Source organism: Lolium perenne, chromosome 4 (genome assembly GCF_019359855.2).
Source record: "Lolium perenne isolate Kyuss_39 chromosome 4, Kyuss_2.0, whole genome shotgun sequence".
NCBI classification, from domain to species: domain Eukaryota; kingdom Viridiplantae; phylum Streptophyta; class Magnoliopsida; order Poales; family Poaceae; genus Lolium; species Lolium perenne.
In genome coordinates this window covers 129,757,120-129,773,256 of record NC_067247.2, presented here as the reverse complement: position 1 = coordinate 129,773,256, position 16,137 = coordinate 129,757,120, and the positions used below count along the sequence as shown (strand labels likewise).

General features: G+C 45.3%; 1 protein-coding gene across 1 annotated transcript; it reads left to right on the top strand.

The window, feature by feature from the left end:
• The first annotated feature begins 2,217 nt into the window (after positions 1 to 2,217).
• LOC127348621 (desmethyl-deoxy-podophyllotoxin synthase-like) lies at positions 2,218 to 3,918 on the top strand. The gene is made up of 2 exons (XM_051374584.1): positions 2,218 to 3,134; positions 3,215 to 3,918. Exons 1-2 carry the CDS (start codon positions 2,226 to 2,228, stop codon positions 3,854 to 3,856), a joined length of 1,551 nt encoding a protein of 516 aa, XP_051230544.1. The 5' UTR covers positions 2,218 to 2,225; the 3' UTR covers positions 3,857 to 3,918.
• The last annotated feature ends 12,219 nt before the right edge of the window (positions 3,919 to 16,137 follow it).

Below are 16,137 nucleotides of genomic sequence, written 5' to 3'. Positions count from 1 at the left end.
TTTTTTTGTAGAACCCAGTTTGAGTTTGGTGGTGAGCATCAGGTAATTAATACTAACACATTCAGAAGTAGCATTGCGTGGTAATGTACTCAAACTGATTTCACATTCATATCTGAATCTTTGGTAGCCATATAGATATAGGAGAACCTCCCAGTTTCAAATGGCACCAGATGGATGGTTTTCTTGAGTTGCAGATTTTGGATGATGCTATATTAGCAAAATAAACATCGATATTATCGATTACTCCGGATAACCATTGTGCAAGAGTACTGACAGAATGATACTAACCCAATGGTAATATATTTTTTTGGCAACCTGTCCTCGAAGTGCATTGCTAACTTGGCATGCTATTGTGAAAGGAAGGGATATGCTACAGTTGGGTTTGATTTGTAAGGTTGGTAATGGTCAAACTGCTGAAGTATACAAAACCAAACAGATTTCTGAAGGAAAAAAATCAACGCAGCGACGGAGAGGAATAGCTGATGCTCAAGTTTTTGTACAATTGGTCTCAAGTTTAACTAATGATAATTTGGTTCACTGTAAGGATATTTTCGCATTAGCAAACAACCGGTTAAGTTTACACCACACACCCCACCTTCCTAAGCCTACTCTCCTGGCATGTTTTATCTCCCTCCAGCAGCTGCAAGTTTCCAACCGAAATATTTTGAAAACGGGGAATATATTCAGGCAAACAATTATGGCATAGTTCGTAATGAGCATGGCACTACAGTTTCTGCAATTCTTGTCCCAGTTGGAATTTGTCAGTTGGGAAGAAGGGTATATAAAGATTTTTAGCGTGGAATTTGATCTTAGTGTTTGTTTTTTTTTGAAAGAGTATATACAGCTAAAGAAATATTATATTGTGCACAAATGACATACCTGATATGTCCACATCTTTGCATACTGAACAGAGTTCTTTGATAATGCGAAAAGATCTTGATTTTAACATTTTGTCCCATGATGAGTTTCTGAAAATGAACTTGCTAAAGTTTTACCTTATGATAAAAATCTTGCATTGAGCATTGACACCTTGTTCTGTTCACTTCATTGCTTGCATTAAAGGCCATCGTACCTCCTTGAAGCATGTGAGTCCTGATGTTTGCATATTCTCTTTGTAGAAGCTACCATGTACGCTCTATATGAATAGGACCCAAGATGACCATGCATGTTTTTTGTAGCAGTTGTAGGATGAAGAAATTTCCAGAATAGAAAAATATTTACGTTCGTAGATGTTATATCTCTCAGATGGTTTCGTGGCAGCATGATCTGTTGGCAAAGAAACCTTTGCGCCTTTGCGGACTTGCAGCAAATGAGTGGTGACTTAAGTATGTCCTATATGCTTTGTGGAATAAGTACTATAAAACGGTAACTTGCAGCAAATGAGTGGTGACTTAAGTATGTCCTATATGCTTTGTGGAATAAGTACTATTAAACGGAAATTTAATAATCTAATTCTTCACAACTTATTTTAGCAAGAAAAATAGTTTACTGGAGGAATATACATATATGGAAATTGATTAGGTAATTGAGGCTTGGTTACATCTTACCAGCATGACATGAAAGATCAAAAAAGAGTGTCGACCCTTTATCTAAACTACTTATAAAAGAGCGATTTTGTATTTTATAAATATGTATTATTACAATTAGTATTAATAGATATTGAGACGTGCATTGCACGTGCATATTTACTAGTATTAATTGGGATGTGTGATATTATGGTAACATAGCTAGTTAGTACCACATCACTCTCTTTCTTCTTTTATTGTCATACCATGTCACCAAAATGCCTTGAGATGTGTTATGTTACCATCTATGTTACCCTCACTATGAGCAATCTTACCTGTTGATGGAGTATGTGGGATAGAGGAGATGTTCCGCCGCCTGGCTAGTTACCACGGGACTGTCATGATAATCAGTGATTAATAAAATAAATATCTAAACAAAAATTATAGCACTTGCTCGCTGACATGGCAAACCGTGGTGAGTTGGATATGTTGTATGTGAAAAGAAATAGATAGTAGGGATGCCCTATTTAGTACTGTAATTGTATTGGATAGGTTGTATGTGAAAAAAAAAACATATAGTAATTACTCCAGCCATTTACAATCCAGCCATTAATAATAGGCTGGTGAACTGGTATCATGTGCAGCCACTTGTCTACGGCTATATAATGGAACATAAGCTTGAGGCATAGGGAAGGATACAGTAGAGATCGACTCCGTGCCATGGCGCAGCAAGATGAGCATGTGGTGTACTACTACATCCTCTTGGCCACAATCTTAGTAGTACCTCTCCTCCTCGTCAAGCTGATGAGGCCAGGCAAGCACAGCAAAAACCTACCACCGGGGCCATGGCAGCTGCCGGTGATCGGCAGCCTGCACCACATGGTGGGCGCCCTTCCGCACCGCGCGATGCGGGGCCTGGCCCGACGGCATGGCCCGCTCATGCTGCTCCGTCTGGGTGAGATTGACTTCGTGGTGGCCTCGTCGGCCAGCGCCGCGATGGAGGTGTTGAAAACCCATGATGCCATGTTAGCCTCGCGACCCAGGACGAGCACAACGAAGGCGATGACAAGGCATGGCCTGGGCATCGTGTTGGCGCCCAAGGGCGAGCACTGGCGGCAGGTTCGCAAGCTCTGCGTCAACGAGCTGCTTAGCGCACGGAAGGTCCAGTCTTTCCGTGGCATCCGCGAGGCAGAGGCCGGGAAGCTCGTGGCGTCCCTCGCCGTCGCGTCGGCGGCATCCCGCCACCGCCAGCCCGTGAACGTCAGCTCCCATCTCGCCACCTACGTCAGCAACGCGGCGGTCCGTGCCATGGTTGGGGACGAGATCACGGACCGGGACGCCTTCTTTGAGTGCCTTGACAAGGGCGTCACGGCGGCCGCCGGGTTCAGCCTCACGGACTTGTTTCCGTCATCACGCCTCGCGCACGCATTCTGTGGTACGACGCGACGGTTGGAGGCGGCCCTCCAAGGTATGAGACATGTCATGAACGGTGTGATCGAGGAACATCGCGCCAGGAGGTCAGTCGACGCCTGCAACGGGGATGAGAACATTCTAGACGTGCTACTGAGAATCCAGCAGACGGAACAAGGTGCACCTCTCAACATGGGAACCGTCCGCGCCATGATCACCGTGCGTAAGCCACAACTTAATTGCTCCGACCCTGAACTGAATAATTTGGCATATTTAGGCAAAATATATACTCATTGCAGGACCTCTTCGGTGGCGGGAGCGAGACCACGGCGACGACTCTCAAATGGGCCATGGCAGAAATGATGCGGAATCCAAAGGTGTTGTGCAAAGCTCAGGCTGAGGTGCGCGCTACCCTCCTAGGGCAGAGCCGCGTCCAGGAGGACGACCTATCCAAGCTGCACTACATGAAACTGGTAATTAAGGAGACGCTACGGCTGCACGTTCCCGGGCCGCTGCTCCTCCCTCGGGAGTGCCCAGAGCCTTGCCGCCTCCTTGGCTATGACATACCCAAGGCCGCCATGGTAGTGGTCAATGTGTGGGCGATCGCCCGGGACACCCAAAACTGGGGCCCCGACGCAGAGGAGTTCAGGCCGGAGAGGTTCGAGGAACCTGCTGACAGTGCTGGGGTGGGCTTTAGGGGGCAACACTTTCAGTTTTTACCCTTCGGCGCCGGCCGAAGGATCTGCCCTGGAGTGAACTTCAGCCTCGCTGTCATGGAGCTCGCGCTGGCCAACCTTCTCTTCCATTTTGACTGGGAGCTCCCCAAGGGCACCGTTCCAGATGAACTGGACATGACGGAGGCGTTTGGGATCACGGCGAGAAGGAAGAACGATTTGATGGTGCATGCCTATCTTCGTACTTCGTGTGCCTCTTCCAATTAATAATCTATAGTCTCGCAATCTTAGCAGACTGCTTGTATCTTATGTAATCTTGTCTCCGCGAAAAAAATAATGTACTTCATACTTTTTTTTAGTTCGCCTTCTAGATTAAGTTAAAGTTGAATTTAGCAAATTTTAATAACAAATATAAGAAAATATCAATCGATGCACAGGTTGAGGCTTATTCCTCCATTTCGAAAAATAAGAAAATATCAATATCTATAATACTACATACATATAATATGAAGTAATAGTTTATGACAATTTTAATACGATAGATTTCCTATTTTTGATGTTGATGGTTTTTCGTAAATATTTAGTCAAAGTTTATAAAATTGGACTTTGATCAAACCTAGAAACGCAAAGTGATCGTGACAGAGGGAGTAAACTAGCACGGTTACATTTTGTAGTTGTGCGGATAGAATTCATTTATATTAATTGTCACAAAATAATCGAAATTTTACCACTGGTAGAAAAAGGGGCCTTAGTCCCGGTTCGCAACTGCCATTAGTCGCGGTTCCGCAATCGGGACCAATTAAGTGCGTCGCGGTTTCTTACGAACTGGACTAAAGGCCCATTCACGTGGGCGCCAGCCGTCCGTCGGGGCGGAGGACCGATAGTCGCGGTTCGCGTGACCAACCGCGACTAAAGGCCTCCGCATATTTAGGATTTTAGCCTCCCCCTAAATCTGGTTTCTTTTAAATTTGTATTGTTTTATTTCTTTTATATTTTATTTTGTGTTTAATTTTAATTTTGAAGAAGTTTCAGTACACATATTCTACGCTACTATATACATGCATATGAATGTACAATTTCAAACAAGTTTGAAATTAGAAACAAGAAGAATTCAAGAGGAATATACAATATATATATATTCAATCTCGGATGACCATACACAACTTCGAACAAGTTTCCATACACAAGTTACGGGATCCAAAGTTTTTCGTCCTCGTAATACTGTTCTCCTTTAGGATGGAGGACTTCCCTCACCAAAAATCCTGCTAGTTCCTCTTTAATTGGTCGGAAGCGAGCTTCTGGACTAAGCGTCTTTCGCAAGTTATTCCTCCGCACATTGTCATCCGACGGCTTCCGCTCAGAGGCGCATCTCCGGATGAACTCACAACATGGTATTCACATAGATTGGTCCCCGGTGGCTGAATATCCACATTAACTAACCTTCTAAATTCTAGCTCTTTTTGGAATTCATCGACCATTTGATCTGAGAACCGTCTCCAAACCCTACAGGGCTAAGAAAATTAAATGAACAAGGGAGTTATTAGTTACTTGATATTAGGAAATGAACGAAAGAGGCCGATCGATATAGAGTGCAAATGATTGAAAATAATTACGTTTGCAGCATATTTCTCATGTTGACCCAAAGCTTTGGATCCATATTTAGAGAGTCCGTGACAAAAACTCTGGAGGTGTGAAATTCAATTATTAGGAGAATCCAGTGAAACCTGCGGACACGATACATGCACAGTCATGCAGAACTCATGGATTAGACATACCATGCATGGAGTAAACAAAATAGAATGTGCTCAAGACAGAAACACTCACCCAAAATGGTAAGAAAATAGAATTTTACTTTTGAGTTGCTGCTTTGTAAGAAAATCCCACAGGTCCAGCTCCATGTCGCGGGGGTGTCTTTCTAACACATATCCATTAACGATATGTGGGTCAATGAACCCAACATCATGGATGTTCATTTTTTGGCATTCCCCAATCTTCATTCTGCATAATAGCGTACACAACAATATAGTTAGGACAATATATATAGCGCAGGCAATGAAAGAGATGAGGTAGAAATAAATCACTTACCGAACGTAGCAACTGATGATAGATTTATCGAGCTCGCGCAGATTGAACAACTGGAACAATTCACTCATATGAACTGTTACATAGTAATGTTTGAAGTGATGCTCATGTCTAACTTCCGCATAAATATATTCTTTGCTGGCCTTATTTTTTACAGAACCCTTGTACCAACGTAGCAGATTTCCCATTTGTGGTGGTACACTCTCTTCCCGCGCAGACTCGACGAGAGGCCCATTCGACACATATGTAAATGCTACCTCACTCATTGGCGCATCCTCAAGGCCTAACGCTGCACGAAGAGTCATACCAAACTCGGCCGCTTTTTCTTTGGCACGCGTTACAATCATTCCCTGTTCTGCCGCAGCTGCTATGATAGCGGGGTCCATTAGTTCAAAGTCCTTATCCATATCGGCTCTGAAGGACAATGTCATAGCATCCGGACCGGCGGCTTTCACTATGAGCGGGGGGGATCGATTGTTTATTCTGTTCCCCGAGCTGGGCAACTTGTTTCCCGCTTTTTTACTTTCTTTTTTCTTCTCCTCCAAGGCTTTCTTCTCCTTCTCCACCAAGGCTTTCTTCTCCTTCAATATTTCTGCTTGCCTACGAAGTTCACGTCCATAGTCGTCAGGCATATTCTTCTCGGCTTGGGACGGTGTCATCAAAAATGACTTAGCCCACTTCTTTACATTCTCAGTAAATACTGGCTTGGGCTCAGGCTCATTTTTTGCCTTCATATCCGCCTTCCATTTTTCATACTAACCAGCCGTGGCCAAGTTGGTTTGCTCTTCACTAAGTTCCCAAGGCCTTGGGAGGAGAGGCTTTAGTGATGGATCCGGTACCTTTGTGGTCTTAGGTACCTAAGGGTCCGGGTTAATAGTCCAGGAGGAGGTTGCCTTGCTGTCCGCCTGCTTCTGCTTCTTCACCGGAGGTGGATTGGGGGGCGGCGTACCCGCCGGAGGAGGACTGGGGGCGGCGGTTGCTTACCCGCCGGAGGTTGTGGATTGGGGGGCGGTGTCGGCTGACGTGAAGGAGGTATAGGTGAACCACCACCACCACCACCACCTCCACCGGAGGGGGGTGGACTTGTTAGCCTTGGCACATCGCCTGGAAACACTATGTACTTCTTTTTCCATAGAATAAACTGGCGCTTGACATCTCCAAGTCTTCTCCCCTTCGGGTGTAGCATAGTCAATCTCCAGGTCCTCAAACCCTTGGACTATGTCTTCCACCATGACATGAGCATAGCCATTTTCAATTGGGTTGTTGTGGTGGAGTGCTCCAGGTGTACAGGGTAAAGCACTGTCGGTAGCTACCTTCGTGGAAATGTTCCCCACTGGATAATGCAGATCACATTCTTTCATCTCCTTTACATCATCCACGGGGTAGTGAGGCTCTGGTGCACGAATCTCGATTTTCGGTGCATTAGCACCAGCCGAGGTGAAGGGTGCATTAGCACTAGCCGAGGTGAAGGGTCCACTAGCACCAGCCGGGGCCAGCAAGGGTGCATTAGCACCAGGTGGGGCTTCCGTGGAAGCCACGCTGCTTCTCCGCTGCTGGCTTCCGAGATCTTCATGTGGCCCTGCAGCCGATCTTTCTTTTACTAGTTGATACACCATCTGCTTCACCTCATGGAGTTCTGATGCCAAGTGCCCCACAAGATCTGCATCCTGATCCGTCTTTCTCTTACGGCTTCTATAACCATACGGGTCATTGTCCTGGGAAAACCCTACTTTCCACGGAACGGCGCCTTTGCCTCGTACACGTCCTGGGTGTTCAGGATTCCCGAGGGCAAATGTCAGCGCGTCGTTCTCTCTGTTGAACTTGATCTTCCCCTCTTGAGCTTGGGTCATTGCGTCAATAAGGGCTTGCGTGGGTTTGAACGCTTTCTTCCAGTGAACACACATCCCTGTCTCCGGGTCTAGCGATCCCCCATGCCCGTACCACGAACTTTTGGCCCTTGGGTCCCATCCCTCTGTACCGAGAGGGATTCCTCGCCCCCTCGGGTCGTTCTCCATCTTCTCCCACTTAGGCTCGAACGGCGGTATCCTCCTGGCCCCATAATATGATTGTACTCTTTCTTAGCCGCATTTTCCTTATTTTTTTCGATATTTCATTGAAATGCTCCGATTTATTTTGCAACACAAATTCTGGCCAATCATCTTACAGTTTCTCATATTGTCCATTGAAATCCGGAGTCTTGTTCTTGTTGACATAGTCACGGGCTAAATTTTTTTGTAGTTCTGGAATGCTTCATCCATCTTCTGAAGAGCGAACTCTTTGACTAGCCTCCTCCTCTGACGTCCACCCGAAATCTCGTTACCGAATTCATCGAATTTGTTGAATTCCGGAGGTAGAATGAAATGTTCCATAAGCTTTCTCCAGCAATACTTTTTCGTTCTCTTGTGGACAAAACTGAAACCAACACATGCCTTCTTTGGCTCATTCCGTTCCTGGACAGTGATCGGGATGTTCTCTCTAACAACGACTCCGCACTGGTTGATAAACTTTGTGTAATGCTCTTTGGGCTCTTGCGGCCTGCCGGTTGCACTGACAACTTCGATGGTATATGTTTCTCCTTGTTTCATCGTATTGGTTTTGCCACGCTTTGTCGTACTCGATTTTTTCGACGATCCGACCGAGTGCTAAAAAAAGAAAGAGGTTCGCGCGTGTTAATACATATTTATTCAAATCAGTAAGTTTGTATCACATGAGGCTCAATGTATATATATACCTTGCCGGAGGTGGTTGCTACTTGCAATTCGAGATCGTCGTTTATCGACGGTTGATCTCCATCGACAATGTTCGTTCCTTCGTCATCACCTCGTTGATGACCTTCATCTTCACCGTCAAGTATCAGATAAGAAGAGACATCATCTTCTTTATCTTGTTCGGTCAGCACATAAGGAACATCTCCGTTTATGATGCCCATTATATGTTCTTCAGCATCCGGATCATAGTGTTTCATAATCGGGTCAGCTCTATCGTCCGCCATATGTCAGTCCTGAAAACATGTAGTAAAAACTAATTAATTAAGTAAAGAAGGGGCGGTGGCGGTGGTGAAAGGGCGGTGGCGGTGGTGAAAGGGCGGTGGCGAAAAGCGGTGGCCCTCGCCACCCCCTCCGTATACGCGCGGGGTCGGTGTGCATGTTTCTCTCTCTCGCAAATAAAAAACAAAAAAGCCCCGCGCGTATACGGAGGGTGGTGAGGGGGGGGGGGGGGGGGGGCGGCACCCGTCCCCCGTATACGCGTGGGGTACCAGTTCCGTTTTTGCTAACATTTTTGTTAAGTTTAATTTTTTTGATAAGTAAAAAAACTAATTCATTTTAAACTAAACTATTTCATTTTACCGTTTTTGTTAATTAAGTTATTTTTTGTTAAGTAGTTAAAATTTAACAAGAACAAAAAAAACACAAAAAAAAAGAAAAAATATCCCGGCCGGCGGCGCCCTCTCTCCTTCCTCTCTCTCTGCTGTACGTGGCCCTCTCCCGCGCGCGCGCGGCCGGCCGGCGCGGCGGCACAGTGCAGGCCTCTCTCCTCTCCTCTCCTCTCCTCTCCTCTCCTCTCTCTCTCAGCGCGCGCGGCGGCGGTGCAGAGCAGCGGACGATGGCGCGCGCGTGCACGGTGTGGCGGCGGCCCCGGCCGACGGCGGCGACGCGCAGGAGAAGCGATGGGAGAGGCGATGGCGGTCGACGGCGGCGACGTACGCGAGGGCGGCGTCGAGGGCGCGGTCGTTGGCATCGAGAGGGAAGCTTCGAGGGCGGCATCGAGGGAGGCGTCGAGGGCGCGGTCGTCGGCGTCACAACAGCAGGGTCTCGTTTGGCGGAGGAAGAAGAACTAGCGTGGCCGTTCGCGCCGCGAGTTTTTATAGGGGGAACCCTTTAGCCGCGGTTGGTGACAACAATGATACGTCTCAAACGTATCTATAATTTCTTATGTTCCATGCTAGTTTTATGACAATACTCACATGTTTTATATACACTTTATATCATTTTTATGCATTTTTCGGCACTAACCTATTAACAAGATGCCGAAGCGCCAGTTCCTGTTTTCTGTTGTTTTTGGTTTCAGAAATCCTACACAGGAAATATTCTCGGAATTGGACGAAACAAAAGCCCACGGTCATATTTTCCACGGAGTCTTCCAGAACACCGAAGAGGAGACCAAGAGGGGCCACACCATAGGGGGGCGCGGCCCCACCCCTGGCCGCGCCGCCATATGGGGTGGGCCCCTCGGGCGTCCCCCGACTCTGCCTCTTCGCCTATATAATCCTTCTGTCGCGAAAACCCTAGTACCGAGAGCCACGATACGAGAAAAGTTCCAGAGACGCCGCCGCCGTCAATCCCATCACGGGGGATTCTGAAGATCGCCTCCGGCACCCTGCCGGAGAGGGGAATCGTCACCGGAGGGCTCTACATCACCATGCCTGTAACATCCCAAATATTCAAACAAAGAGGTAGAGGAATTTCCTTTTTCCAAAAATGAGAACCAACAAAAACTTTCTTACCTATGAAGCTATGCATAGTGCTCATACCTAGTACTTGTGTTATTTCCATGATTGTTTGTTTGTTACATTGAACATACATCCAAAACCCTAAAACCCTAACCATCTCAAAACCAAAGTGGATCAAATATGAAGACACTAAAATAAAATAAAAAGACATATGTGGGCATATAGCCCTAATATGTAAATCTTGACCCCTACCATTCTTACTTTTCTAAATGGTGGTGAACCATTGTAAACCCCACGAAACCCTAAACCTCACCCCTCTTATCACCATCCATTAAACACAAAATAAAAAAGAAACGATATTAAATAAGAAAAGGGCCTATGTGCCTATGACTATTTTTGGTAAAACTTTTACCTAGGCTTTTCTACCTTGTTTAGAGGTTTTGAAAACCTCCACAAACCTAACCTAGTACTTACCAACTAATTCAAGTGAGAAACAAAAATAAAATAAACATATGCATAGAGGCATATGTGGCACATAGCCATAATGGAAAATCTTGCCCTATGCCCTCATACCTTACCCAAATGGTTTGAAATTTGTTTCAAACTCAATCTAACCCTAATTAGACCCTAACACATGCTCTTTATGGATCAAGTGAACCAAAATAGAAAAAATAGGAAAAATCCATTTCAACACACACATGTGCTTATGGATATTTTGCAAAACCTTGACTTAGGCCAATTTGGCTTGTGCCATTGTTTGTAGAATGTTACTAAACACTTAAGAACCCTTTTTGAACCAAGGAAACCCAAAACAAATCAAGAAAAAATCAAAAACCTAGTCACATATGATAATGGTCATATGTGCCACTTTTAATATCTTACCCACTTTGAGCCTCATTATTAAGAGTTTTCTAAACCAAAGTTTCCCAACTCCTTGCACCTCATCCAAGACCACATCAAGGTGAACAACTTTTCTCAAAACCAACCCTGCAAATTCCTTTCCAATTTCAAACTAGGATCAAGCAAAGTTGGCACTTTGAAACAGATTCTAGTTTCTCCCATGATTGAAATTTTGCAATTCTTTGAAACTTTGAAAACCACCACCACCAATGTGTGTCTCGGGTCATTTGAAGCAAGTCCACCCAATCCCATTCAAAAATTTCAAAAATTGTTTCATGAGGCAATGGGACAAACACTTGGTGATCAAATTTAACCCTCATCCATTTTCACTATTTGCAATAGTGTTTTTGCCAACCTAGTACACCACCTGTGCCCTGCTTGTCCCCTGGTCCCCTCTCAACCCAACCTAGGCATAGAAACCCTAGAGCTAAGCCAACATGGCCAAGCTATGGCCATGCCGGCCATGCTCACCATGCAATCATGCCCTCTCTCACTCCTCTCCTCTCTAGCCCCGCAAACCATGTCTCCCAGCACCCCCTTGCTCCCCTGGACCAGCCTAGCCTAGTCATTGTCGAGGAGGAACCCTGCCCCGCCGGGAACGCGCCGTGCCCGACGCGCCCAAGCACGCCAAGGTGCGCATGAACGCCGCCCACGGGAATGGCAGGACACGCACCCGCCCCGCTGATGCCGACCTTCCCCGGACCCTCCCTTCCGCCTGGAGCATCGCCACAGCACCAGGATCCCGCCAGACAAGCTCCCCTGCCCGCGCACGTGCTGTCGTCGTCGACATCATCGCCGCCCTTTTGCCACGGCATGGACATCGCCCAAGCTAACCCGACCACCCCCGTCCTCGCCATCACGCTCTCGAGCACCGCCAGGATGCTAGCAAACCTACGCGACCCCTACCCTGCCCCTTCACCGCTCCAAGCGGCCGCGCCATGCTCGACCTCGCAGCACCCCCTCGGCACTCCTCGCCATCTATAAAAGGAGCACGCCCGCGCCTATTTCTTTCATCTCACCTCGCTCCGCTCTCCCTCCTGATCCTCCCTGACCACCTCGCCTCGCCAGTTACACCCTCAGCCGCCGGAATTTGATCTGAGCCGCCGTGCCAGTAGCTCAGCGACGTCGTCGATTTTGTCCACCTCAAGTGTTGCCGCGACCACCGTTGGCTTCCCCGTCCTCGACAACGTCGCCACACACCCTCGCCGACGACTGCCGACCACCGGTGAGCTCGCTGGACCCCAACCCTCGCCGCCAGTAAGCCCCCTCTCACCGGAGACGACGACGCCTCGCGTCTGTTCGATCCCACTCTAATCCAACGATCCACGATAAAACGTACCTCTTCGGGTTTTAAGGGAGGCTGACAGGCGTGCCCCACCTGTCAGGCGGCCTGCCGCGCGATAAGCGCAGTTGGGCCAGCCCAACTCCCTCTCCCCCGTTTTGGCCCGTTAATTTTCCCGCGCAAGCCCAACCTTTTAAATTAAAATACTGGATTTCAATCAATTTCTTTGCATATGCTTAATTCGAAATCAAATAGAATCAAATCTACCCAACCAAATTTGATGAACTTTATATTTCTGGATAGCTTATGAAAAGCTCTAACCAACCCCATTGGATTCAGTCCTATATCTATTGTAGAAATAATGTAGCGAAAAGAACAAGGCAGGGTCTTTTCCAATTTCAAACAATTATTAAAAATCAACCAAAAATGCTTTTAATTTGATTCAACTCTCATAGATCACATTTCACATACTCTAATTGTTTATGTAAAAATATGGCATGGTTACTTTGTGTGATCATGGCCTAGTTTAAAGAAAGGACTCTATGGCTATTTTAGTTAAGTAATATTGTCCAAAACTATACAATAAATCATATGAGAAGTTTTCCCTCACTTAAATCTTGTCCCAAGTAACTTAATATGAGTTAGTACCGCTGGTTTACAAAGTCTCATATTGAGTTAGTTGGTGATATTAAATCATAAGTGGTATGGTTAAATAGTATGAGGTATTCTACCTCATTTAAATCATTTTCCCAAATGATGATTATGAATGGTTGACCTTGTTCAACATGGGTTCATACTTTATTCATTTGAGGAGATTAAATCTTAACAAGATTCAATGAGAGGAAATTATTTCCTCCAAGACTTAAAGAGAAACCCTAAAGCAATATTTGTAATGAGAGGAAATTATTTTAAGTAGAAAACAAAGTCAACCAACATGCTAGTAAGGTGGTGATGATATATTAGTTTGTATGAATCTTGTGTGTGCACAGACTAGATCTTACGCTTGTTTGGTGATTGTTACCTCGTATCCGTTTTTAGATGCTAGTACCGAGGAGTACCAGGAGGAAGAGGTCTACTACCAGGAGGAGGAAGACCACTTTGACCAGTACACCAATCAAGGCAAGCTAATATTCTTTCAAGTGCAAAGCTCTAATTGAGCAAGGCAACATTACTTTTACTTTATGTGCAATGATCCCATCCCAAGTTTTTACCTCACAAGATTTTACTTTGTGTATCAAAGATTTACTTTTATAGTTAACTTTGGTCTAAGTAGAGTGTTACAAGAGTAGTAAAGTTAGCCTCAAGAATGGATAAGCAAGATAGCACCCCTCATGCTTAGTGCTAGTGCTAACAAATAAAATTGACTACTCTAGATGGGAACTTGTGCTTTTGAAATGAATTTGAAAACCTTGGAAGGAAAAGTCACTCTATTGAAAGGTCTTTGAAGGTGAATATGACTTGAATGATATGGAGGGATTTTGATCAAAACTGATGTTGGTTTGGATGCGATACCTTTCCAATTTTTGAGTACCCCCACAATACCTGATTATGGGTAGGGCTTAACTGGAAGTTTATACTTCTTAGTATGGGTTCCCTCTGAACAAGCATCATAGTGGTTATGCCGAGGCTGCCTCCGTAGAATGTGAAATGATGTGAAATGAGGTGAATGTACGGCCCAAGCCCTGTGCAGTTCCCAGGTTGACGGTTTGTCTTCACTGGGAGGCCAAGCTCATGGGGAGAGGTACCTATACTAGGGTATGTAAGTGAAAGGTTATGGTTGATGATCCGCGTACTGAGTTACGATGATTCAGGGTTATCCCTGACTGATGGAATCAAATGTTGTGGCACAAGTGTGCAACCTCTGCAGAGTGTAAATCTATTCGAATAGTCGTGTCCACGGTTACGGACGATTGGAAAGGCCATACTATTTCTGGTGTCAGATATTTCTTTAAAATGGTTGATGAACTGAATGGTGACTTGACTTGAAACACAACTGAGTTGTGGGAATGACACTAATGTTCCCACTTGAATTAGTTAGCACATGAAGAGTATTTTATCAAATACTTGTGAACTAAAACTGGCTTTATGCAAAACAAACTAGAGCTTAGCACCCCATTACTAAAATTGATAGTACTTATACTGGTATTAGTTTGCGAGTACTTAAAGTACTCACGGTTGTGTCCCTGGCTATTCAAATGGCCAGACTATGAAGAGGAAAAGAACTACCAAGGTGACGACCAGCAGGACGCCTACGACAACTAGGAATCTTCTGACGTCAAGCGTTGGCCTGTGGGCTATATAGTCCCATTTATTACGCTTCCGCTATGTATTGTATTCGTTGATCATTAGATCAACTATGTGTGTAATATTGGATCATGTGATCTGAATGTGTAAGACAAGTATGGTTTGTAATGAATGATGACTTATGATATCTACTGTAATGTCACGCAACAATAATCTTCCTGGGATTGCGATATATGGAATAATAGGCATCTGGACTTAAAAATCCGGGTGTTGACAATGCCCTCCTCCGGACTGATGCGTGAGTAGTTCATCCTTGGACTATGGGTCCATAGCAGTAGCTAGATGGTTGTCTTCTCCTCTTGTGCTATCATGTTAAGATCCTGTGAGTAGCCTATCATTATCAAGATCATCTTATTGTAATGCTACATGTTGTGTTTGTTGGGATCCGATGAATATGGAATTCTATGTCAAGTTGATCATCGATCTATCATATATGTGTTGTTTATGATCTTGCATGCTCTCCGTTGCTAGTAGAGGCTCTGGCCAAGTTGATACTTGTAACTCCAAGAGGGAGTATTTATGGTAGATAGTGGGTTCATGCCTCCATTGAATCTGGGATAGTGACAGAAAGTTCTAAGGTTGTGGATGTGCTGTTTCCACTAGGGATAAAACATCAATGCTTTGTCTAAGGATATTTGTATTGTTTACATTACGCATAGTACTTAATGCAATTGTCTGTTGTTTGCAACTTAATACTTGAAGGGGTGCGGATGCTAACCCGAAGGTGGACTTTTTAGGCATAGATGCATGCTGGATAGCGGTCTATGTTCTTTGTCGTAATGCCCTAAGTAAATCACATAGTAGTCATCATGATATGTATGTGCATTGTTATGCCCTCTCTATTTGTCAATTGCCCAACTGTAATTTATTTACCCAACATGTTATTTATCTTATTGGAGAGACACCACTAGTGAACTATGGACCCCGGTCCATTCTTTTACATCTGAAATACAACCTACTGCAATCATTGTTCTCTGTTGTTCTTTGCAAGCAAACATCATTCTCCACACCATATGTTTAATCCTTTGTTTACAGCAAGCCGGTGAGATTGACAACCTCACTGTTAAGTTTGGGCAAAGTATCTTGATTGTGTTGTGCAGGTTCCACGTTGGCGCCGGAATCCCTGGTGTTGCGCCGCACTACACTCCTTCACCAACAACCTTCACGTGGCCTTCATCTCCTACTGGTTCGATAAACCTTGGTTTCTTACTGAGGGAAAACTTGCTACTGTACGCATCACACCTTCCTCTTGGGGTTCCCAACGGACGTGTGCTTTACCGTCACAAGGAGCTACCTTCTGGCACCGTTGGAAGCCCTGTCACACGCCAGCAACCAACCGCGACTAAAAGGGTACCTTTAGTCGCGGTTGGCCACACCAATCGCGACTAAAGGTGTTTTCGCCCGAATTCCTGCGGTTCCCGCGGAAAGACCCTTTAGTCGTGGTTGGCGAGGCCAACCGCGACTAAAGGTCTTTTTCCAAATTATTTTCATTTCTAAATGTTAAAAATACAAATAATATATCAAAAAAAT